A 24,766-nucleotide genomic window follows, 5' to 3' on the forward strand; every position below is an offset into this window, starting at 1 on the left:
TTGAATCTTGAGTGATGCCTTTTATTTTAATACAATCCACTGCTATCTTATTCTGAGCTACGTGCTTGGGCCCTCGAGCGACTGGCCCTATCAAGGCTTGCCTAAGTCCTGCCTGTGTAGCAGAAAATAGCTTCAAATGATCATCTAGGCTAACCATTGCTGAACATGTATTTACCATGGAGCTATCAATGTAATTAATGGTGATGGGTTATTAAAGCCTTGATAAATTCACTATTTTCTCTTTTGAGATGGATATTAATTGACATTGTCATGATCACTCCCTCACCTCTGACTGTAATGTCATTTTACACATCAATGAAAATGTAGGCCTATGGATTAATGACGATTAGGCAACGTCCGTTTTATGGGCAGTTTGATAGGCGGAGCTGAAAAAACCTTAATGGTCGTAATGTGTCCTCGTCCTCTTAGGTCAAGAGGTAGTCCAAGATGGCTGCAGCATCTTATGATCAGCTGCTGAAGCAAGTGGAGATACTGAAGATGGAGAACTCCAACCTTCGACAAGAGCTTGAGGACAACTCAAACCACTTGACCAAACTGGAGACCGAAGCCTCCAATATGAAGGTAAAAGGCAGAAAACAGATTTTTTATTATTTACTAAGAACCCATGTTTGTTCGTTATGTGACACTGTAGCAAAACATTTTGCAATGTAAAATGCAAACAGGCTTTATTGGATAAGTACAGATGATAGGCTCTCCCCGTTCCACTCCTTTTTCTAAGCTTTCCCTTCCATTTCATGCCCACTGAACACAACCCAGCCTTTCCTCTAACCCAGGACCCCATAAAATTAAATGTTAACTACAAAGTAGCCTATTGCCTACCTGGCAGAATTATTCCTTTTTTTCATCAATCCATTTCCCATTTTTATAATTTTTTTGCAAACTCTGCAATCGCATGACTGCAGCAGCAACACTGGCCTCTTCCTGATGCTCACTTGCATTAAAGGCTAACTGGACATAAAAACAACAAAATCCCAGAACTCAAACATGCTTTTTCTGCACAAACCACTGAACTGTCTTTCACGTCTATGACAATGCCCTTTTGTTTACAAATTTACCCACAACCATGCATAATGCACATTCCTTAATAATGACTAACTTCTTATAGCAGGCATTATAGAAAATGAACACAGGTCTCATAAACAATCTCAAGCACAGGCCCATGTGCTAGTGAGTAGCCAGCTGATCTTTATATTTCAAGTCTAGCCAGCTTGGCTCTATTTGCTTGCAAACCAGGTAGAACAGTTTAATTGTAACGAACACAACCTTCTGTCCATCTCCAACTGTTTGATCAGCATGCTAGCCTGTCCACTTTGTTCAGATGTTGAAATCAAGAGGCCTTCCTTATTTCTCAGAATGAGAACGAGTTGCCAATTCCTTTTATATAGGAGTTTTTTTTAATGCTCATTGCACTTTTATTAAAATGACTAGACAGCTAGCATAAGTCTGTGGCTAAAATGCTGCTTGTGGTAATGCAATGCCGCGCGCAACAAACTGAGCATTCATTTTCCAGAATCGATGTTCATTGATGCTCCCGTTTTTGTCTGCTCTTTGTGCAATTTGACGAGTTGAAACATAAAAAGGATATTGCTTGGAAAAGGTTAACTTCCTCTATTACGGTAAAATGCCTCAATGTTTTTTGGTGTCCATATGATGGATTATGTTGGACCAAACCGCAAATACCGAGTTGAAACTGCTTGTTAGAGAGGGAAGACGTGACCTTTCATCTGTGTTGTTGAGTGGCAGGGGCTTGGTGTCTGTGGGAGGGGGAAGGTGCACACAGCACAGAAGGAGCGAAGGAGACGAGGCCAAAAAGACATGAGAAGAAGCGAACATAAAAGCTCAAAACGAATAAAAGAAAAACCTTTGGAATATTGTTCAAAAACATTCTAATTCATTGAATTAATTTCATGTAATGCCCGGCCCTATTTACTAGCTGTCAGATCCTTGTTTAATCAATTCCTCTGAAAGCTCATTGGAGGCCCAAGGAATCTCCGTTGATCCTCTCCTCCAATGCACTTTGAGGTGTTTTGATGAAAAATTTGGTTACTGACACTTTCTCACACAACCTAAGTCTGTTCATGAGAGGAGCTGCCATCCTGAGCTAGGCTGTTGAATGTCTCTCTCTCGCTCACACACGCATGCACGCACACATGCGCACACATGCACACACACACAGAGTGGTTGGATGTGCCAGCTTGCTTGGTTGCGTAACTGGATGATGTGACCTGGCAGGCTGAGGATACAAGAGGTGATCTAAGTCCCAGGGCTTTTCTCTTCTCACAGGAAGACTTTGGTTCTCAACAGTCTTTGCCAATGTCTTCTACCCCACAATGCGCCCCTGGGTAGTCACTGGTGCCACCTCACATTAGGGAGCACTACGCTCTTCCATGTAGCAGTGAATGTAGTCGGGAAACACACTCCAATATACTCATCTCCTGATAATGCATTTGTAAGAAAGAGGGACAGTCAAATGAAAACAAGAGAAGGAAAGTGGATGTGATAATGGTTTAGTTGCCCAAGTTGTACCAAGGGCATTTCTGTTTCTCAGGTAAAAACTCAAAGCTTACTTGCCCTGTTTTTCCACACAACAATATTGAGCCTATTATAGGGCAGCTGCATGATAAGAATGGGGGATATACTCCCCATGGTCGTGTGTGTGTGTGTGGCCTGAAACACTTATCTTAATGTACTATATGAAGATACAATACTGTTCTGTGTATAGACCTACTAGTTTACAGACATTGTCTGGGCATTATGGAAATGTTGTCTAATGTAACAGTAACCCAATATGACCACTCATTCACTACTGCCATATTTTCTTGGATGCAAACAGCCGGCAGTAGAAGATTACTCCATGCATTATTCATCCTAGCCAATTTACACGCTAGTAGCCTATATAATGAATCTAGCCACCCCAGTCCCTTTAGCAGGGAGGAGAGGGAGATTATCAGGACCTTCTTTATCTTCCAGCCTCCCCCACCCATTTTCTTTTCTTAGAATGCGTCCCAAATGGCACCCTATATGGTGCACTACTATGGGCCCTGGTCAAATGTAGTGCACTATGGTGCCTTCTGAAAAGTATTTTCAGATTTCCACATTTTGTTGTTACATCCTGAATTTAAAATGGATTAAATTGAGATTTTGTGTCACTGGCCTGCATACAATACCCCATAATGTCAAAGTAAAATGATCTATGTTTTTAGACATTTTTACAACTATCAAATCAAAATCAAATTTATTTGTCACATACACATGGTTAGCATATGTTAATGCGAGTGTAGCGAAATGCTTGTGCTTCTAGTTCCGACAATGCAGTAATAACCAACTAGTAATCTAACCTAACAATTCCAAAAACTACTACCTTATACACACAAGTGTAAAGGGATAAAGAATATGTACATAAAGATATATGAATGAGTGATGGTACAGAACGGCATAGGCAAGATGGAGTAGATGGTATAGAGTAGTTGACATTGCTCTTATATTCAGTAGTTCCTCCTGACTGTATGTAATGAAACTTAAGATTACCTGGGGTACCAATGTAAAAAAACAAAATACTGCATAGTTTCCTAGGAACGCAAAGCGAGGGGGCCATCTCTGTCGGCGCCGGAAGTACTATGTACAATTAATAAAACATTTAAAGCTGAAATATCTTGAGTCTAAGTATTCAACCCCCTTTGTTATGGCAAGACTAAATAAGTTCAGTCCCATAAGTTGCATGGACTTTGAATATCCCTTTTGAGCATTCTGAAGTTATTGATCCACCATCCAAAGTGTAATTAATTTCACCCAGTCACTACAAAGATACAGGCGTCCTTCCTAACTCGGTTACCAGAGAGGAAGGAAACTGCTCAAGGATTTCACCATGAGGCTAATGGTGACTTTAAAACAGAGTTAAATGGCTGTGATGGGAGAAGACGGATCAGCAACATTGTAGTTACTCCACAATATTAACCTAATTGACAGTGAAAAGGAAGCCTGTACAGAATAAACCTTTTCCAAAACACGCATCACGTTTGCAATAAGGCACTAAAGTAAAACTGCAAAAGATGTAAAGAAATGTCTGAATACAAAGTGTTATGTTTGGGGCTAACGCATCACTGAGTGCCGCTCATATTTTCAAGCATATTGTTGGCGGAATCATGTTATTTTGGTATTTTATTAGGATCCCCATTATCTGTTGCAAAAGCAGCAGCTACTCTTCCTGGGATCCACATGAAACATGACATAATACAGAATATTTATAGACCACAGCTCAAGGACAGAACTACATTAAAAAAAGTAGCCTACATATCAATACATACGCAAACAATATAGGTCAAATAGGGGAGAGGTGTTGTGAGGTTTTGCTTGATCTGTTTTTTTGAAACCAGGTTTGCGGTTCACTTGAGCAATATGAGATGGAACAATAATGTCTCTAATACTGTACGCTTTCTCGAATTTGTTCCTGATCTGGGGACTGTGAAAAGACCCCTGGTGGCATGTTATGGGTATGCTTGTCATCGGCAAGTACTGGGGAGTTTTTTTTAATCTAAAAAAGCGGAATCGAGCTAGGCACAGGATAAATCCTAAAGGAAAACCTGATTGTCTGCTTTCCAATACACTGGGATACTAATTCACCTTTCAGCAGGACAATACCCTAAAACATCAACATGTATGGCAATACTTAAATGGCTGTCTAGCAATGATCAACAACCAATTTGACAGTTTCAAGAATTTGTAAAAAATATAAAAAAGTGCAAATATTTTACAAGCCAGGTGTGCAAAGCTCGTAGACTTGCTCAGAAAGACTCTCAGCTGTAATCTCTGCCAAAGGTGATTCTAACACTCCATGGATGGAAGGCCTATCAAGTTTGTATTCTCGGCCAACATGTCCCTAGTTATTTCATGCTGTAATAAAATGTAGAAGTCAACGGGTATGAATACTTTCTGAAGGCACTGTACATGGGGAATAAGGGTGCCATTTGGGACTCAGCCTCAATGTGAATGAAAGAGATTTTGGCTGTGCAGCGATACCAACTAACCGGCCAGCCCCTCCATCTCTTTCTCACCCCAGAGGCAGGCAGCGCTCCCTGGGTTGGCTTCAGTATGCCAGTGCCTCCCTGGAGGACGGATGGTGCTATACCATGCATGCTAATGAGGAGATGACTGGCTATGGGGGCTCCCTACTCCCTTGCCCATGAAGTAGACTATTGTAAATAAGACATCTGTTTTATCCCCCCACTCCTTCCCCAACATTTTTTTTTTTTTTTAAACCTTCATTTGTCTTTTCCTGCTAGTACTGACTTTGCCGATTACTTACTGTGATTATCTCACTTAGCTATTAAGATGAATGCACTAACTGTAAGTCGCTCTGGATAAGAGTGTCTGCTCAATGACTCAAATGTAAGTAAGGACAAGATTGTGTATCCTTTCCTGAATCCCAAATCAACCCCTAGCCTCTATCCTTTTGTGTTGATCTGACAGGATGGGAGTAGGCTGGTAGTGCCTATCTTGCCCTCTGATAGACTGTGGAATTGTTGCCATATTGCTTACACCAATCTAATCCTCTGATCTAATCAAATGCCTAGAGCATGCGGGCTAAGGGTTGATTTGTTATTCAGTCTGAGAGCTTACTGCTTTTGTAGAGCGTTTTTTTGCGATGTTGCCTTTCCATTTCCTTGTAATAAATGCGTGTACGGACTCAGCATGTTGGGACTTGCTTTGGTATATTTTTGGTACAAGCTTAGTCAGTCATTAGCTATTAGTCATGGCTAGGGAGAGTGTTGCAGTATGTGTCATCAGTCTTACTCACAGTATTTGAGACTGTCTACACACTTTTCAGTAGCTTTGGAGCTGGTTGGGGTTTGCCTCTCTATTTTGGGCATTTGAGTGAGGGTCTCTGTGCTTCCCTTAGCTGGGAAGAGTCTTCCTCTGTTACTTGTCCAACACTGATGAAACATCCTTTTATCTCAGTAGGTTTGGAGCTGAGTTTGGGGTTTGCCTCAGTCTCACTTTTGGGTGTGTGAGGCAGGGGGTCTGCTGGCTCTACCCTTAGAGTGGCACATTCAGCACTTAGCTATCTATTAACAATTCACTCGATCAGGTCTGCGTAGTTGGTCTGCTCTTGCGCAAATGGAAAATACTGCTAACTTAGTGAATTTAGTAAGCCTAGGGCTATGCTACCTGCTACTCTGCAACCAGATATTTCACACTGGGGGGGAAGTGGCTGGCGCACCCTTTTTGTGTAGCTGCAGATACAGTATCAGCCTGGGTTTGGCTTAGGGATTTTGAGGAGATATCAAATAAGAAAACTTGTTAAACAAAACAGGTAATGTTTAAATAATTGTCACGTTTGAGCTAGGCTCTCCGTTCCATGATCTAACCAGACATTGATGCTGTAAACGGTTAATGAGTCACATTTATTCATTGTGTAATGTGGATAGCAATGTCATCACCTGTAAAAGATCAATTTTATGGTCGCACGCCGACGGTTGGTTTAAGTGTACAAAACGTTTTTATTTTGTTAGTACTCTTGTGATTCGGTTCAGTTTGTTCCTGTTGCATTGTCCCCCACGATGAAATCAGGGAGGGGGCTGTGCATCTGTCTCCATCCGCTAGTATGTTTGTCACATACAATATCTCAGACAACACTGGCCCGATTTGGACTCGGGTGAACGATGCTTCTTACCGTAGAGATCCGTCATTTACAAAATTAGGGTGGTGGTATCTGCATAATTTGTGGGAGATATGTTTACTGTTGCCTTGTTTTCTTTTGGAAATACTTGTACAGTTTTTGCTGGCTTATTCTTCACTTGATAATACAAATCCTCACTCTGGCAAGAAGAAAACACACCATCGTATTGAAGTCACTGTAAAATCGAACCACTGGGCCAACGTCACAGTAATTCTTGCACTTGGGGCCACAGCGGCATTCATTGTTGACCTGTATTGTTCTTATTTCCTTCCTGGACTATATAGCGCCGTAGAGAGCAGGCTATTGCATCCTCCTTACTAAATAGGGTTTAACCTAATACTTAGCCTAGGCTGTAGTAAATTAAGTGTTTTGTTGGTTAACGGTAGCCTAAGTAGTAAAATCACAATGACTGTAGTGCAAAGATTCTGCATATTCTAAATAGGGGGAAGGGTTATAATTTGCAACCAAGTGAAGTATTAGGCCTATCTTGTCGTAATATCTCCTCCATAGTATTCCTTACCGGGGAGAACCCCTGTTGAGATCATAACTAATTAGGTAATTCAAGGGGTGGATAATGTTTATGACTAATGGATGAGATTACAAACAGTCTGCCTTTTCCCCTGTGGTAATCCAGTCTCATATTCATCAGAAACAGTATCTCTCCCCCTGGCATGTTTAGAGCACGCTTTTACACACACAGACACTGCTGCTTCTGAGGCGCTCCCTTCCCTCTGCACCTCAAAGAAGGCAGGATGTCTTTTATTTTTTTTGTCTCTCCCTTCCACACATTGTATCTAATGAATGTGCCTCTCATTTCCTGTCCTCCAGCCATTTCCTCTCTCCTCAGGGCCCAGGGGCTCCAAAACGCATCCTATCCCCTTTAGAGTGCACTCCTTTTGACCAGGGCCAATAGGGTTCTGGTCAAAAGTAGTGCACTATGTAGGGAATAAGGTGCCATTTGAAAAGTAGTCCCTATACAGTGCACTAAGGTGCCATTTGGGATGCAACCAGGCTCTAACAGCTGCAGGGAGACGAGAGCACGAACACCACACTCTTCATCAAGGAGCACAGAGCAGGCTTCCTTTCTTTCCTACCCACCAAGCCAATTACACACAGCACAACGAGCTCCATTTTAGTTAGATAACTATGGTTACAAACACTCACACAATTTGAACGTTTATCTTATGCAGCCTACTTAACATAAACCCTAGAGCTTTAGATAAGTACTACACTAAAAATCTTCATTCATGTTATCCCGTATGTGGGAAGGAGTTATGTCAAGTGAAATGTTGTTTTTGCTATATTTTAAGTTCCTGGCAGAAAGTTTCTGAAGAAGTTGGCTGACTTAAAAATCCTTGTGACAACTAGTGGATCATTCCCAGTGACAACTGTCAGGCCAGGACTTGCATCCCAAATAGCACCCTATTCCCTACGTAGTGTGCTACTTTATTTTTTATTTTTACCAGAACCATATGGACCCTGGTCAAAAGTAGTGCACAATATAGGGAATAGGGTGCTCTGTGGGACATAACCCATGTTCAGGCAGCTCTGGGATCCAGATGGGGGAAGGAATAATTTCAGTTAGTGACAGTGTCCTGTCATGGCGTATCAACGCGTGTGGCTTTGATTCTCTTCATGTCATGTTCTATCAAATGAACAGTCATAATATGACAAAGCAATATGACATCATCAAAGGTGTTTGTCTGTGTGTCTTCTAGGGCTGACCCCAATTAGTCGACTTGTCGATTGTTTGTTCGTTAGGCTGTTGGTTCGACCGAGATTGTTTTAGTCGAGCAGTAACACACACACACACACAGTGAACTAATCCATTGCGGAGGCCTAGACTAAAAGCCAATTTATGCTTGATTTGAAAATATGGTCGGGGGCTCCATCTGGAGGGTGTGACGCAATTGCGAAGGCTCCAGAGGCATGCAGAGGTCAACTCGAGCTCTGTACTGCATCGCTATGCACCTCCCAAATCTTTTAACAACGCAGAGGGCTCTGTATCGCTCCGCATTGAAATGATTTGTTGACGGTAGGTGGGGGCAGTACATCCTTTATAAACACAAACTCACTTCCTTGATAACAGCTCTGCACTGCTCTGCGACGCACAAGAAGTGAATGCCCTGACTTCTGCTGAGGCCGTGTCACCAATAATGCTGCATGGCCAATGCAGACGTCGGATGAATGAAAAGCTTTTGAACAAAACAGATCTCTCCATTTTTCTTTATTTAGCCAAGACATTTTGTCTATTAAGAAGTGATTTTTATTTATTTATAAAAAAACTAATTTCTCAAGTCTCATTTCTGGTCTACCATAATCCTAAAATGACTCTAAACAAATCTATGTTGATGTGGGTCTCTTAAGTATAGCAGTTAGGATACTTCACTCATTAGTCTCGTAGTCTAAACCCACCATTCTCCACGTCCGCCTTCCCATGACAACATCGATGCTTGTTTTTTCCATATTGTGCATCACGTGTGTCGTGATGTAAAAATAAATATATATATATATATATATATATATATATTTTTTTTTTACATCTCATTCTCAAGGACATTTACAGTCAGTATAGTACAAAAGCAGGACATGGCCTAGCCGCTCTCTCCCACCAGCACACATGCACTCTCCCTCCTCCACCTAGGCTCGCATGCCAACCAACAACCAAACCCCAGGGCCTTGTGGGAGCCCAGCTCAGATGAAACGAGAGCCTGATGAGATTGAGAAACCCCGGTGTGCTGTGTTCGGACTCTGCAGATGGGTACTTTTACAGCATCGATTTCCGCTACTTGGAGTCCATAGAATTACCTTTTTTTAAAGCCTGTGTGTGTTTTAGAGGGAATACTGCAGCACTGATTACTCTGCAGGGATGCCCTCCTCATATTCTAGCCGGTCTCTCTGTTGGATTTATTTGTGTGCGAGAAGGGTTGGGTGGTATCCAGATTGTGTGTACCATACCGGGGTATACGGTATTACCGGTAGTGCACAGAAGTGGCACCATTTCATTCCAAGCGTAAAGAAATAAACATTGATGTACAAAACAAATTTAGGCAGCAGGGATCTTGATCCAGGAGGGGATTGATGGTCTCTGCTGTAACCAAGAAGCTTAATCTTGTAAGCTAGCCACTTAGTTAGCAAGTTAGCAAGCCCTGAGCTGGAGTTAATTTATTTGGCACTTTTCTTAGATAGACCTAGAGCTTTTGCCTTGTGCTTGCCTTGCATTAATGACTAGCCCATCATCAACTTAATTTACTATCAATGACGTGATTGTTATTTAAGCCATAAGGCGGTGTGGGATATGGCCAATATACCACGGCTAAGGGCTGTTCTTATGCACGACATAATGCAGAGTACCTGGACAAAGCCCTTAGCCGTGCTATATTGGCCATATATCACAAATCCCAAAGTGCTTTATTGCTATCATAAACTGGTTAACAACGTAATTGGAGCAGTAAAAATAAATGTTTTGTTGTACCCGTGGTATACGGTCTGATATACCACAATTGTCAGCCAATCAGCACTCAGTTTATAATTGTTTTTATAGATAGGTATTTTTAGAGTAGAGATCAATCTGGATTTTCTTCTTGGCCTTTCATGTATAGTCAGCTGTATTCTATTCACGTTAGCAACAAAATGTTTGTCACCTCTGATGGTCTGGATAGTGGTTCTGCTAGGAACTGGTGACTCCGAATAGAATGAAGGGCTCTTTATCATATTATCCCAGCCTGATAATGCATTCGTTGTTTGATGCGTCTGGACATCTCACACTCTCTAGAGAGAGAGCGAACGCATCACAGCTACAAAAAAGCCCAGCCCTCCTGTCAGACCCTCTTTCGACTTGCTCCTCGACGCATGAGCTTGGGTCAGAGGTTAAGGGGTAGAGGTCAACGGACACTGACCCTCCGGGTCATCTGTTGGGAGTAAACTCTTCAATGTAATGCAGCTGGATGGATGTGGCCTCTATCTGCTCTCTGGCTAGAGACAACCAAGGTGGATGGAAAGCCCTGTTTTCTGAGGGGCAGCCGCATTGTCACCCGACATGTTGTCAGACATCGCTCCTCTGCTCTGACCCTTTGCTCTCCCCTCACCGCAGGTCAGACTACTCTTTCTCTTCCACTTACAAAATGGCATATCCAAACTATAAACACCCATTCAACCTGGAATGAAATGTGTAGTAACTTTTGACGAATGACCTGCAACACAAAATTGTTGTTAATACAAGGTCCAAACTGTCGTATGGACATGCTCGTACCCAGCCTCTCGCTCGTTATGCTGTATGATTATAGGCCTAATAGTTTTAATGCTGGACTTATTCTCCTCTAGAAGTATGTCCTTTCACCGCTTTTAGGTTCATTGTGGTAAGTCCTCCTGTAGCAAGGGAGTTTTCTACAGTAATGGCAACTGATTATGGACAGGACACGTACTCTAACAAACCCTGGCATAGAGCGTTTTAAATCTGTAGATCTTTGAGGTGTAGGCTACATGATGTCCATAGTTACATTTTAAAATTGGTCATTAGCCTATAGTGGATCGTTGTCCCTATACCGGGATGGTTGATGCTAACGTGCACTAATGTGACTAGAATGACGTAAGTAACAGCAAACTTTCCAGGGCGTAGACATGTCTTATATGGGCAGAAAGCTTAAATTGTTATCGAACTGCACTGTCCAATTTACAGTAGCTATTACAGTGAAAAAAGTACCATGCTATTGTTTGAGTGCACAACACCTTATCATGGCAACTGGTTTGATACATTCACCTCTGAAGGTAAATAATGTACTTGCATTCAGTAATATTGCTCTGATTTGTCATCCTGAGGCTCCCGGAGATAAAAATGTAGCATAGTTTTGTTTGATAAAATAAATGTTTATATTCAAATGTCGGAACTGGTTTCTACAGTTTGAACCCCTGCTTTCTCTGGCTCCACACCCACCCCGCCCGGCGCATCTAGATTAGAGGTCGACCTGTTTTAAGATTTTTCAACACCGATACCGGCTCTTTTATTGGAGGACCAAAAAAAGCCAATACCGATTATTCGGACGCTTTTTAAAAATGTATTTATTTGTAATAATGACAATTACAACAATACTGAATTAACTTATTTTAACTTAATATAATACATCAAAATCAATTTGGCCTCAAGTAAATAATGAAACATGTTCAATTTGGTTTAAATAATGCAAAAACAAAGTATTGGGGAAGAAAGTAAAAGTGCAATATGTGCCATGTGAAAAAGCTAACGTTTAAGTTCCATGCTCAGAACATATGAAAGCTGGTGGTTCCTTAACATGAGTCTTCAATATTCCTAGGTAAAAAGTTTTGGGTTGTAGATATTATAGGAATTATAGGACTACTTCTCTCTATACCATTTGTATTTCATATACCTTTGACTTTTGGATGTTCTTATAGGCACTTTAGTATTGCCAGTGTAATAGTATAGCTTCCGTCCCTCTCCTCGCCCCTACCTGGGCTTGAACCAGGAACACATCGACAACAGCATTCCTCGAAGCGTTGTTACCCATCGCTCCACAAAAGCCGCGGAGCAAGGGGAACGACTACAAGTCTCAGAGCGAGTGACGTCACCGATTGAAACGCTATTACCGCGCACCCTGCTAAGTAGCTAGCCATTTCACATCGGTTACACCTGCCTAATCTCGGGAGTTGATAGGCTTGAAGTCATAAACAGCTCAATGCTTGAAGTATTGTGAAGAGCTGCTGGCAAAAGCAGTAAAGTGCTGTTTGAATGCGTACGAGGCTGCTGCTGCCTACCATCGCCCAGTCAGACTGCTCTATCAAATATCAAATCATAGACTTAAATATAACAACATAATAACACACATTAATATGGTCGAATCCACAAACTATCATTTCAAAAACTAAACATGTATTCTTTCAGTGAAATATGGAACCGCTAAATATTGCTGTTACATTGTACAACCTTATATTATGTCATAATTATGTACAATTCTGGCAAATTAATTACGGTCTTTGTTAGAAATAAATGGACTTCACACAGTTCGCAATGAGCCAGGTAGCCCAAACTGCTGCATATACCCGGACTGCTTGCACAGAACGCAAGAGAAGTGACACAATTTCCCTAATTATAAGGAACTCATGTTAGCAGGCAATATTAACTAAAAATGCAGGTTTAAAAAGATATACTTGTGTATTGATTTTAAAGAAAGGCATTGATATTTTAAATAAAGGCGTAAAAAAATATATATCGGCCTAATCGGTGTCCAAAACACAGATTTCCGATTATGAAAACTTGAAATCGGCCCTAAATAATCGTTCATTCCGATTAATCGGTCGACCTCTAATCTAGATGTATGAAAGTTGGTGTATACGCTAATGATCCATCATGTATGACATTCCTGGGATTGGGGGATTGAAATGCGTTATTTTTACATTCACATTTCCATAAACGTCTGTGTTTCCTTTCAAATGGTATCAAGAATATGCATATACTTGCTTCAGGTCCTGAGCTACAAAGGCACAAATTGAAAAGGGTCCGATCCTTAAGAGGTTTAATGGTGCTTTAAGTACTAAGTATGCTGTTTTAGGCTAGGGTTTAGGCTACGTTCTTTAGAAAAAGCTTTTTATTTGTGGATATAGGCCTACAGCAAACAATATATTTCTTGTCGGCTACTGTATGTTTGTTGGCCTGTAATCTAATAAGACTAGAGACTGAGACGCACAACCATGCAGGGACCGTATCTGAAATGAAGGGAGATGATGTCCATAGGGGGGGACAGTGCTCAAAGTGACCTACATGGTGGCAGACAATGTTGACTACAGAGTACACTGAGACCTATCAGTCAAAAGAGAAGCATCCTCCCTTCAGGTCAACGCCACTATGGCATCAATGGCTTATTTCTTATAAATCCATTAGTGGCATGCCTTCTAGGAGTGGCGACGGAGGGTCCGATCTACAATGTGGTTCTACTGTCTGTGATCCATTAAACATGCTATCTAAGAAATGCACCTGACCAATTCATTAGATCTTATCCACGAAGAGTCCATTTTGTTTCTGAATAGCATCCACTTTGCTATGAAGTACCCCGCTCGTTGATGCTACTGTTGCACTTTTCTTCCTCCAAAGAGGAAAGCTCTCCCTCAAAGCCCTGACGTTATTAGATGCGTCGCTCTGTGAACCTGATCGGGATGTTGGCTACCAAAGGTCCATTCGCGTTCAGCTGGGCAACATCTAATTGACACACTGGCTGGAGAAGAGTGACTTCTAACAATGCGATCAATGGCTGTTCACCTCACTCCACAGCTTGGGTGAGATGAAAAAGGCTTAGATTAAAAAAACTAACTGGAGCCAGTCTGTAGGACTTCAGGGCTGTTTTAGAGGACAAGAGGGGGATAAAGAGGGGGGGGGGGGGCTATTTGATGGCACTTCAAAGCTAGCAAATGGACCTTTTTCTCCTCTCTTCCACCCTGTCCTTCAGGCAGGATCACAAACCATCGACTCCTTATCTCTGGAATGAGATGGTGTGGGGTTGAACCAAAAATAATATTTTCCACTGCAGTGTGTCAGGTTGGTTTTGATTTGATGTTTTTCACGTGTGAAATTATTATTTTTTTGTCAGATGTTGACACCCCCCCTTAAGCAAATGTGTGTTCCTGAACTTAAAGAACATTGCTGTTCTTTCCTGCTTTGGAAAGATGTATGTACATATCACCTAGATAGCGGTCATATAAGCCTACAAGATGTTTTTCTTTGCTCTTTGTGATTGTATGTTTACGAACAATACATTAAAACCCATTTTTGTTTTTTCTTTGTTTCAGGAGGTGCTGAAACACCTACAGGGAAGCATTGAAGAAGAGACTACCGATTCATCTGAACAAATCCATCTCCTAGAAAGACTGAAGAGTAAGCTTCTCAGCCAGAGCCAGACCAATTGTAGGCTTATGTAGGACGATTGTTGCACACACGAGGTGGCAGAATTGGCTCACTGAAACACAAAGCTTCCATTAAATAACCTACATTTTATGTTCCTTCCTCCTGTAGAAATTAGCCTGGATCCTAACAGTTACCCAGGGGTGAAGCTAAGACCTAAGCTGCCCTCCATGCAGGGCTCAGGCTCTGGGCGGTCAGGGGACAGCAGCCCCAGTCCTAGCCATATGGGCTCCTTCCCCAGGAGAGGGGTGTCCAATGGGGGCCGAGACAGTGCTGGCTACCTGGAAGAGCTAGAGAAGGAGAGGTGAGCTTCTATGCTTGTATTATAACAAATTGCAATATTTGTTCATATACTGATTTTACTGGAACAGTGATATATTCACAGACTGTCTCGATCAGGTTCTAACTGATACCTTCCACATGCATATGATGTATTTTCTCATTTGTTTATACATTTTAAGTAATGCATTCTTGGCTATACACTGATTTACTGCAACAATATTCATTGGTGAGTGGTTTGCCCCTCTCCCAGCCAAATCACATTACAGCCTGAGGGCTGCACCATTGTTAGGTTGCATAGTGTATTCCCGGCATTAGTCACAGACAGGATGCATTTTTACTTTACTCTTATTCAGGACACCCTCCCTGTTTTATTCTAGTATTTCAATGCTGCATATGTATCTTTGAATTAGGTCTTTAATTTAGTGTTTAAATTCACTCTGATTTCTGTCAGTGTTTTGTATCTTGGATGTCAATAGGTGTGCTTGTCTCTGTCATGTCAGGTCTTTACTGATGGCGGAGCTGGAAAAAGAGGAGAAGGAGAAAGACTGGTATTACGCACAGCTGCAGAACCTCACCAAGAGGATCGACAGCCTGCCACTGACTGAGAATGTAAGTGTTTATTTGTCGTCCAGCATTATTAGTGTGTTGGGGTACTCTTGTCAAAAGCGATACAGAAATTGTATGTATAATCTGATGAAGATGAGGCGATGGTCAATTGGTCTCCTCTCTGCATTAGATATTAGAAATCACTCCATTTCATCACATGACTGATGGTTGTTTTGTTGTTCCTGTTTTCTTTCGCAGCAATTCTCCCTGCAGACTGATATGACCCGTAGGCAACTGGAGTATGAGGCGAGGCAAATCCGAGCCGCCATGGAGGAACAGCTGGGAACCTGCCAGGATATGGAGAAGAGGGCACAGGTGAGGAGAGAGGGATGAGATGAATGGATACAGGTACAGAAAGGGCAGAATATGGGTTGAGTCAGTGAGGATACAAACGTGCACACAGGAAAAAAAAGAGTGGTCAGACAGGATACTGTAAGTGGGATAAGATGATGTAGATGGGTGGGGGCTGGACATTAGTAAATGGACTTAATGCAAGAACATTTGTCTCTGCCTCTACATATGCTTTTATTCAGTCAGTGTTACATCATTGAAATATTTCATCCTCTTTGAGTGATCACGTCCACTAAATGTCCTGCTGTACTTCAGGTGAGGGTGGCTCGCATTCAGCAGATTGAGAAGGACATGCTGAAGCTCCGACAGCACTTACAGTCCCAGTCTGCAGAACCAGAGGTACGTCCTATACCAGCCTCAGACCTAATATACTAGAATGACAAGAACATGCGTGGAGGACATGTTCTACAACCAGAGAAGTTGTCGCCAGAAACGAGAGGGACATAATATCTCGGTAATTACATTTAGGGACAGATTCTTGGAACAAGATTAGGTTTAGTCCTGGGGGGGTAAAAATCATTGAAAGGATGTTTTAGTCAAGGACATGCATAATCTGGGTTTGGTAAACCCAGCCCTAAATCTATTTACCATGAGATATTCTGTTCCCTGTTGTTTCTGGCAGCACTTTCTCTGTATTCTGGCTACTGCCTGGCCTGTGTGGGCATCTCCATCTCTACATGCATGCTGTGGTTACAGTTTGTTCAGCTTTTAGTCATGTAAAGAACCAAAAGCTGCTTACATCTGAGTCTCATACCATATCGGAGTCAGCCATCCCATTTGCTGTTATCTATTTAATCCTCCATGTTGTACTGGTGATAGCGACCCGCTTCCCTATGCAATGAGTTCTGTAGTGTTTAGCCTATGGCCTACATCCCTGCATTACAGAGAAACAACTCATAGACATGGACTAGTGTACAATAATGCTTCGTTACTGATCCGACGTGTCTGTTAATCTATATTGAACACGCTGTCCTTTCATCCAATCATTTTGCCGTGTTCTGCTCATCTCCTAAACAAGAGCAGCATTTATTTACTGTGGCTCCTAAGAACACTACAATGCTGGAAGCCACTCTAGAATGTGAAGTTCCATCCAGTATTCCATTTTTATCTCACTTCGGACTTATTTGGTGGCCCATGCATTGTGTGCATTTATGTCTGTTGGTAATTGTTTGTGTAGTTGGTGTGTGTATACTAGTCCCTCAGCCTGCATGTGTGCTGGCTCTCATGTGTCCCCTCTCTTCATGAGTGGATTAATCTCATTGGACACATTTAATTTCACTCCCCTCTCTTTGACTAATCCTGCAGACTGAGCGACAGTTTGTAGGTCAGGGATGAGGAAGCCTGATGCTCCTGCAGCTGCTCTAGCTAGCTTAGTGACTGAACGCTCTCCCCCACTCAATTTTTCTTGCTCTCTCAATCTCCTTCTCTCACTCCCTCTCCTACTTTCTTGCACGCTCTCTCACTCCCGTTCCTTCCTTTCCCTCTCCACCTGCCCTATGGTGACTGATTTCTATTTCCACTTTGAACTGATTCTGCCTCTTCTTCTGTCCTTCCAGGTGATGGATTCTGTATCCTCTCTCTGTTGACTAGTTCCTCTCATCCCTCATTTAGCCTGCTACATTAATGGTTTGCTCCTCTCCTCTTGAGGTCTGACCCTTCTATCTGTCTTTCTTTCCCACCCACAGAGCAAGCACGACCAGGCTGGCCAGAGTGAAGGACCCCAGGCTTCAGGGGACAGTGGGGGGCCAAGTGCTGGGTGTTCTCAGGTAAGACAATCTTTTACCTTCCATTCATACCTGATTGAAAATAATCAGCATTGTTTTATGGGATACAAGGAGATTTGTAGAATGATCCTGTACAGTCCAACTGCAATTGTAGTCAATCTCAAACACAGATTGCTTGCAGGATTTGTGGTTAACGTTTGATGGATTCATTTGATTCTTTTACTCCTATTATGCTCCTGAAAATCTCTTCCGCCATTAGCCTGACTGGCAATGATGGTTAGGGAAGTTCAGCTGAGCAATCGTGAGCTGCCTTTTTGGCTGTGCTTAGAGCCTTGACTTTCCTGTTATTTCTAATGATTTGTGTCTTACTTCAGTGTAGGTTGTATCACTGAGGTTTGAGGTTAAAGCGTTACTGCAGGGGTTCCCAAACCTTTTTGGCCCACGAGCCCATTTGGATATATGAAAATTCTTGTGACTCCCAAGCATTTTTTAGATATAATTAACAGCCAATGTTTACGTATTTCTTTCGGACAATGGCAGTCAATTGCGAAACATTCTAACACTATTTCTGATTATTCTCAGCTAACTAGGGCTGACCCCAATTAGTCAACTGGTCGATTGTTTGGTCTAGAGGCTGTAGGTCGACCAAGATTTTTGTTGTTGTTGCGCAATAGCAAAACATGCCCATCTCAGTGAACTAATCCATTGCGGATGCATAGACTAAAAGGCAATTTATGCTTGATCCGATTATGTGGTGGGGATCCATATTTAAAAAATGTATTTAACCTTTATTTAACTAGGCAAGTCAGTTAAGATCAAATTCTTATTTACAATGATGGCCTACCAAAAGGCCAAGGCCTCCTGCTGGGATTAAAAAGACAAATAAACAAAAATATAGGACAAAACACACATCACGACAAGAGAGAACACAACACTACGTAGAGACCTAAGACGACATCATAGCATGGCAGCAACACATGACAACACATTGTGGTAGCAACACAACATGACAACAACATGGTAGCAACACATGGTGGCAGCACAACATGGTAGCAGCACAAAACAGGGTACAAACATTGTTGGGCACAGACAACAGCACAAAGAGCAAGAAGGTAGAGACAACAATATATCACGCAAAGCAGCCACAACTGTCAATAAGTGTCCATGATTGAGGGGGTGACACAATTGCAGAGCCTCGGGAAGCATGCAGAGGCAAAATCGAGCTCCATGTGCCTCCCAAATGTTGTAACAATGCGGAGGACTCTGTAAAGCTCCGCATTGACATTATTGGTTGACGGTAGATGGGGGCGGTACATCCTGTATAAACACAAACTCACTTCCTTGACCACTTCCTTCACAACAGCGCTGCACTGCTCTGCAAAGTGCAAGAAGTATGTATGCCCTGACTTCTGCAGATGCCGTATCGCCGTTAATGCTGCATGGCCAATGCAGACGTCAGATTGACCATGCGGTGCCCAGATGCACAATGCACTTCTCTCTCCAGGAATGTGCTCTCCTCAATTTGTACATTGTTTCATAACGTCATTGTGTGAATTGTTTGATTTGGATTGTTAGTGTAGGCTATATCACTTCCACATATACTGTATCACCAGTAGTACATTAACCGTTAGTTTGTTTGGTTATGCTAATTTCTGTTAATGCATTCAATGTATTATAATTCCAGTCTTACCGTTCTTGTCTGAATTTTGATTAACCACATGACAATGATTTTGCGATATGAAGACGTTATTATAAATTCAATTAAACTGTTCGTCAAATGTGCATATGAAAACCATAACTGGCACACAGATTGGTATAAATGGTGAGATAAATTGGCATTCCACAAGGTTGCCGACTCCTCGTGTAACCTTTTACTGGCAACTTCTGGAGAGTAACGGCAGAATCTGCGAAAGCCAGCGGGAGGAGAATGGTTAGGTCAAGGTTTTTCTTTTCTTCCTCTGGATCTCTGGCTCACTCTTGAGTCATTTGTTTTATTTCATCAAACAGTAAGCTGAAAGCATCATACAAGCTCAATGCAAATAGTTGATTTTATTAAAACACATAGGGTGTGTCTATATATGGAAAAAAATACTTGTTTAAACATGCATTCGCTCTTTATATTACTGTAGCATAGGCTCTGCTTCTGCAAATGTAGGTCTAACTGTCACAATAAAAATAAAAAAAAGTTACCATGATGGGTCTACATACTGAAATGGGCTGTCGGTCACCACCCTGAGCGTCGATGATTCATCGTACTGTGACCAGAGTGAAGGCCATAGAGAATCCATATTTAGACATTGCATATCATTTAACAGTTCACTTCATGCTGTGTGTATAAATAATGTATTATAATTTACTGGTTTCTCACATTTATTTATCCCCGGAAAAGGGAGTGGTTTTGGGCAATAAATCTCGGTAACCGGGTTCCCGCCAATAAACCCAAATAGTGAACCATGAATGCGTTGTCTGCGGCATTCAGTCACATGACAGCTCGATCAGCTGTTGGATTTCACTTACTGGCATGTCATCTGAGCCAGGATCACAGTCGACTGGATTTCGCTGATTTGGTCACTCATCTGTTGAATTGTTTTGAATTTCCCCTGCATGCTTGCTTTTAGTTCGTTCAGTTTCCCAAATATGTCTGTTACATTTATTTTTTTTTCATTACACAGAAATTCAACAAAGGCCATTGTGAATGACAACAGTTCCTCTCACAATTTAAAAAAAATCTTTATCACTCCCCTCAATAACCACTTTTCCTCGGTGTGAAATAGAGCATTGACTTGCTCTGATCTCGTATCTCCACGTAGTTTTGCGAACAGGCGTGCGTGATGTAGTTTACAGTCGATGTTACCTGCTGCGTTTCTGAGTTCTGCGCTCAGCTCTTTTGCAGACAGTGTATCCATTATAGCCCAATGGGTGTATCATACAATGCAGAGGGAGACACATTCATAACTAGAGTGCAGAGCCCCATCTGTGCAAAAGTCCGTCATTCGATCCCATGGAGTCTGTTTTTTGTCAATCTAGCCACGCAACACACTGAGCCGTTTCATGCTTGGGAATCGTGAGATAGAACAATATGTCATCGTGAATAGCATCCCCTGACTAGTAGGGAACAGAAGTCGATGCATGGGCATCAGCCCTCACGGCAAACGTCCATTTGGAGAGCATAGGGGGAGGGGGGTGAGTTCAGTCAGTTTACTCTTGATTGCTATCAATTCTTAACATCAAGATGTACTTAGGTATCAAAAGTATAAACAATTTCAAATTCCCTATGTTAAGCAAACCAGATGGCACAATGTTTTTGACGGATAGCCAGGGGCACACTCCAACACTCATAATTTACAGTTGGGTTCGGTAATATGGTGTCGTAGCTCAGTTGAGTATTTAATACTGTTGCTTTGAGAATGTATGAGGCACGTTGTGCATGAACAGAGGTGTGAGGATTGGACGAGTGAGTTTTGTAGGAGTTAACATATTGATCTGAAGTAAAGAAGTTCATTTTAATTGCTCAACAAGCCTCCTTGCATTTGTAACATTTACAAACACAGCATTTGTGTTTAGTGAGTCCTCCAGATCAGAGGTAGTAGGGATGACCAGGGATGTTCTCTTGATAAAATGTTTTTCTTAATTTCTTTTAGGGTTCAAGCAGTCGCCTGGATCAGGATTCTGCCAGTGAAATAAATTTGGGTGTGGGTAGTTACTCTGTGCCCCGCCGACTGACCAGTCACCTGGGCACCAAGGTAACCAGAGATTCTAATACACCTCAGGTTGATATAGTTCTACTGTTACTATGAAACAGCCCCCGTTAACAATTAACCACATGAGAGCTGCCTGCATGTCCAAAACGGAATTGTGAAATGTTATCTGCACTGAACAAAAATATAAACGCAACATGCAACAATTTCACATGAGTAAATCGGTCAATTGAAGTAAGTTCATTAGGCCCTATTCTATGGGTATCACATGACTTGGAATACAAATATGCGTCTGTTGGTCCCAGTTACCTTAAAAAAATGGGTCTCACAATGGGCCTCAGGATCTCATGGTATATTTGTGCATTGAAATTGCCATCTGTAAATTGCAATTGTGTTCGTTGTCTGTAGCTTATGCCTGCCCATACCATAACCCTACCGCCACCATGGGGCACTCTGTTCACATTCACAATACGCAAAATTTCTCGCCCACACGACGTGTAGTCTGCGGTTGTGAGACTAGTTGGACGTACTCCCAAATAATTATGGTAAAGAAATGAACATTTAAATTATTTGGCAACAGCTCTGGTGGACATTCCGTAAGGTAGCATGCCAATTGTACGCTCCCTCAACTTGAGACATCTGTGGCATTGTGTTGTGACACAACTGCACATTTTAGTGGCCTTTTATTCCCAGCTCAAGGTGCATCTGTGTAATGACCATGCTGTTTAATCAGCTTCTTGATAAGCCACACCTGTCAGCTGGATGGATTATCTTGGCAAAGGATAAATGATCTCTAACAGGGATGTAAACAAATGTGTGCACAGAATTTGAGCGAAATGTGCTTTTTGTGCACATGGAATATTTCTGGGGTCTTTTGTTTCAGCTCATAAAACATGGGACCAACACTTTACATGTTGCATTTATATATTTTTCAGTGTAGTTTAGCAATTTCATAAATCCATCTCCTGCTGCGCTGCATAAAAGTTTTACATTTATTTTAACAGAAGTAGCCCACATAAATTAGATTGCATCCCAAGGGGTATAATGTTATCAATTTCGATATGAATAACTTGTTTTGACCTATAAATTATCTGTGTGTCTTTTACAATATAGTTGTTCTCATGGTCGGCCTTCTTGCCCTACAGGTGGAGATGGTATATTCCCTTCTTTCAATGCTGGGGACCCACGATAAAGATGACATGTCTCGCACTCTGCTTGCCATGTCCAGCTCTCAGGACAGCTGCATCGCCATGCGTCAGTCTGGCTGCCTTCCCTTACTCATCCAGCTCCTCCACGGCAACGACAAGGTTTGAAATGTTGAACTTTTTTTTATAGATAACAGATTTTTTATCAAGTTATTTGTTTTACCATGAAGGATCACTTTGGAAATATGTGTAAATTCATGCTTTCACGTGAAATCCTCTGGGATCAAATATCTTGTCGATGTATGTATAATTTTTTTACCCCAAATAACATTTGATTCTATTCAATTCAAGGACTCTGTGCTGCTGGGGAACTCAAGGGGAAGCAAGGAGGCCCGGGCGAGAGCCAGCGCCGCCCTTCATAACATTATCCACTCCCAGCCTGATGATAAGAGGGGTCGCAGGGAGATCAGAGTGCTGCACCTCCTGGAGCAGATCAGGGTCTACTGTGAGACCTGCTGGGAGTGGCAGGAAAGCCATGAGAGAGGAGTGGACCAGGACAAGAACCCCAGTGAGGCTTATTCTGTTTTTACTGTGTTGTATTGATTTTGTGTATCTAGTCTTGATGTGTTGGTGTATGTATTGCTGACCTCACAAGAATAATTTCAATTAAATATAATATGAAATCAAATATTGTGTCGTATAGATGAACTGTGTTGATTTGGTTAGTGAATGGACATTTGGATAGGTAATGGATTTTTCTTACCAAATGGTGTGTTTGTGTGAACCCCAGTGCCCTCTCCCGTGGAGCATCAGATCTGCCCAGCGGTGTGTGTTCTTATGAAGCTGTCCTTCGACGAAGAGCACAGGCATGCTATGAATGAGCTCGGTAAGCATTCATCAAATGCACATTTATTTTTTACTTAGAATAATTAACCAAGGTAATCACCTCCACTGCTTTCCAGGCAGTGATCTTTAAAGATAACACATTTGATGGATTTTATATTTCATACCATTATCATCACCAAGCAACCATAACAGAACAGAGCTACTTATTATGTTAGAGAAACAATTGATGTATTCATCACTGTAAATATGTAGGATCTTCTGCAATGTCCTTAATTATGTGCATTGCATAGGACATTATATAGTAGAACATTCACGGGGTAGACTAATTCAATGTATTGCTTTGCATTTCTCCTGCTGCGCTGTGTGTTCCCAGGGGGCCTGCAGGCTATAGGGGAGCTGCTCCAAGTGGACTGTGAAATCTATGGCCTCACCAGCGACCACTACAGCGTCACTCTGAGGAGATACGCCGGCATGGCCCTCACCAACCTCACCTTTGGGGATGTTGCCAATAAGGTAAGCTTATTCAGACTATGTCGCCTAATGTCAGATATAGATTGATTGTGTGTGGAATTGTTACAGAACATTGTGGGATGTCTACCTTGTGGCTGGTTCCTCAGGTCCAGATTAAGCCTATTCCTAGAGTAAAAAAAAGAGGTTAATCTCCATTGAGCATGCTTTTTAGTTTAGGAGTAGGCTCAATCGGAGTCTGGGAAACCTTCCCACATGTGTGCTTACACCTGAGAGTAAGTGTATTCAATGATAATCTTGTTCTAAAAAGTATGACTTCAACTTAATAATAAGCATCTTTCTGTATCTTCAATCCTCAGGCAACACTGTGTTCCATGAAGGGATGCATGAGGGCCATGGTGGCTCAGCTGAAGTCTGAGAGTGAGGATCTACAGCAGGTGATTGCCAGTGTGTTGAGGAACCTGTCCTGGCGTGCAGATGTGAACAGTAAGAAGACCCTCCGCGAGGTGGGCAGCGTCAGGGCTCTGATGGAGTGTGCCTTGGAGGTACAGAAGGTGAGACGCATCATGAATACACTTTCAATTACAGGTCACCTTGGTTACTTTGGTACGAATATATAATTAGGCGCACATAATGTATAAATATTTGAATGAAATGTCCAATAGGAATTTGATCAAGATATTTGCCTAAAGATGTATTCACTGGCTAATAGTTTGTCATCTTTCCCTTTTTATAGGAGTCTACTCTGAAGAGTGTCCTCAGTGCCCTGTGGAACCTGTCAGCTCACTGCACTGAGAACAAAGCTGACATCTGTGCTGTTGAGGGGGCTTTAGCCTTCCTGGTTAGCACTCTGACGTACCGAAGCCAAACCAACACCCTTGCCATCATTGAAAGTGGAGGAGGCATCTTACGCAACGTGTCTAGTCTCATTGCTACAAATGAAGATCACAGGTGTGTTTTCTAAAATCAAAAGTGATTAACTGTAGTATTATGCTGTTAAATATTCAAATTATTTGATATTTTACTGTATCCCCTGTAGTAAT

At 41.9% G+C, this 24,766-nt stretch overlaps 1 protein-coding gene across 2 annotated transcripts in view; it reads left to right on the top strand.

Annotated features, from left to right (window-relative positions):
* LOC115127012 (adenomatous polyposis coli protein-like) overlaps positions 1–24,766 on the top strand; it is a 55,379-nt gene that overhangs the window by 23,090 nt on the left and 7,523 nt on the right. For both annotated transcript variants that reach the window (XM_029656654.2, XM_029656660.2), the window contains exons 2-15: positions 430–582; positions 14,492–14,576; positions 14,715–14,907; positions 15,386–15,494; positions 15,690–15,806; positions 16,098–16,181; positions 17,528–17,608; positions 21,208–21,309; positions 22,410–22,571; positions 22,761–22,977; positions 23,200–23,295; positions 23,629–23,768; positions 24,083–24,277; positions 24,460–24,674. In XM_029656654.2, the coding sequence (XP_029512514.2) occupies positions 448–582; positions 14,492–14,576; positions 14,715–14,907; positions 15,386–15,494; positions 15,690–15,806; positions 16,098–16,181; positions 17,528–17,608; positions 21,208–21,309; positions 22,410–22,571; positions 22,761–22,977; positions 23,200–23,295; positions 23,629–23,768; positions 24,083–24,277; positions 24,460–24,674 (1,931 nt within the window). In that variant the 5' untranslated portion in view covers positions 430–447. The remainder of the gene's footprint in view (positions 1–429; positions 583–14,491; positions 14,577–14,714; positions 14,908–15,385; positions 15,495–15,689; positions 15,807–16,097; positions 16,182–17,527; positions 17,609–21,207; positions 21,310–22,409; positions 22,572–22,760; positions 22,978–23,199; positions 23,296–23,628; positions 23,769–24,082; positions 24,278–24,459; positions 24,675–24,766) is intronic.

The sequence above is a fragment of the Oncorhynchus nerka genome, linkage group LG4 (assembly GCF_034236695.1).
Source record: "Oncorhynchus nerka isolate Pitt River linkage group LG4, Oner_Uvic_2.0, whole genome shotgun sequence".
In the NCBI taxonomy this organism is placed as follows: domain Eukaryota; kingdom Metazoa; phylum Chordata; class Actinopteri; order Salmoniformes; family Salmonidae; genus Oncorhynchus; species Oncorhynchus nerka.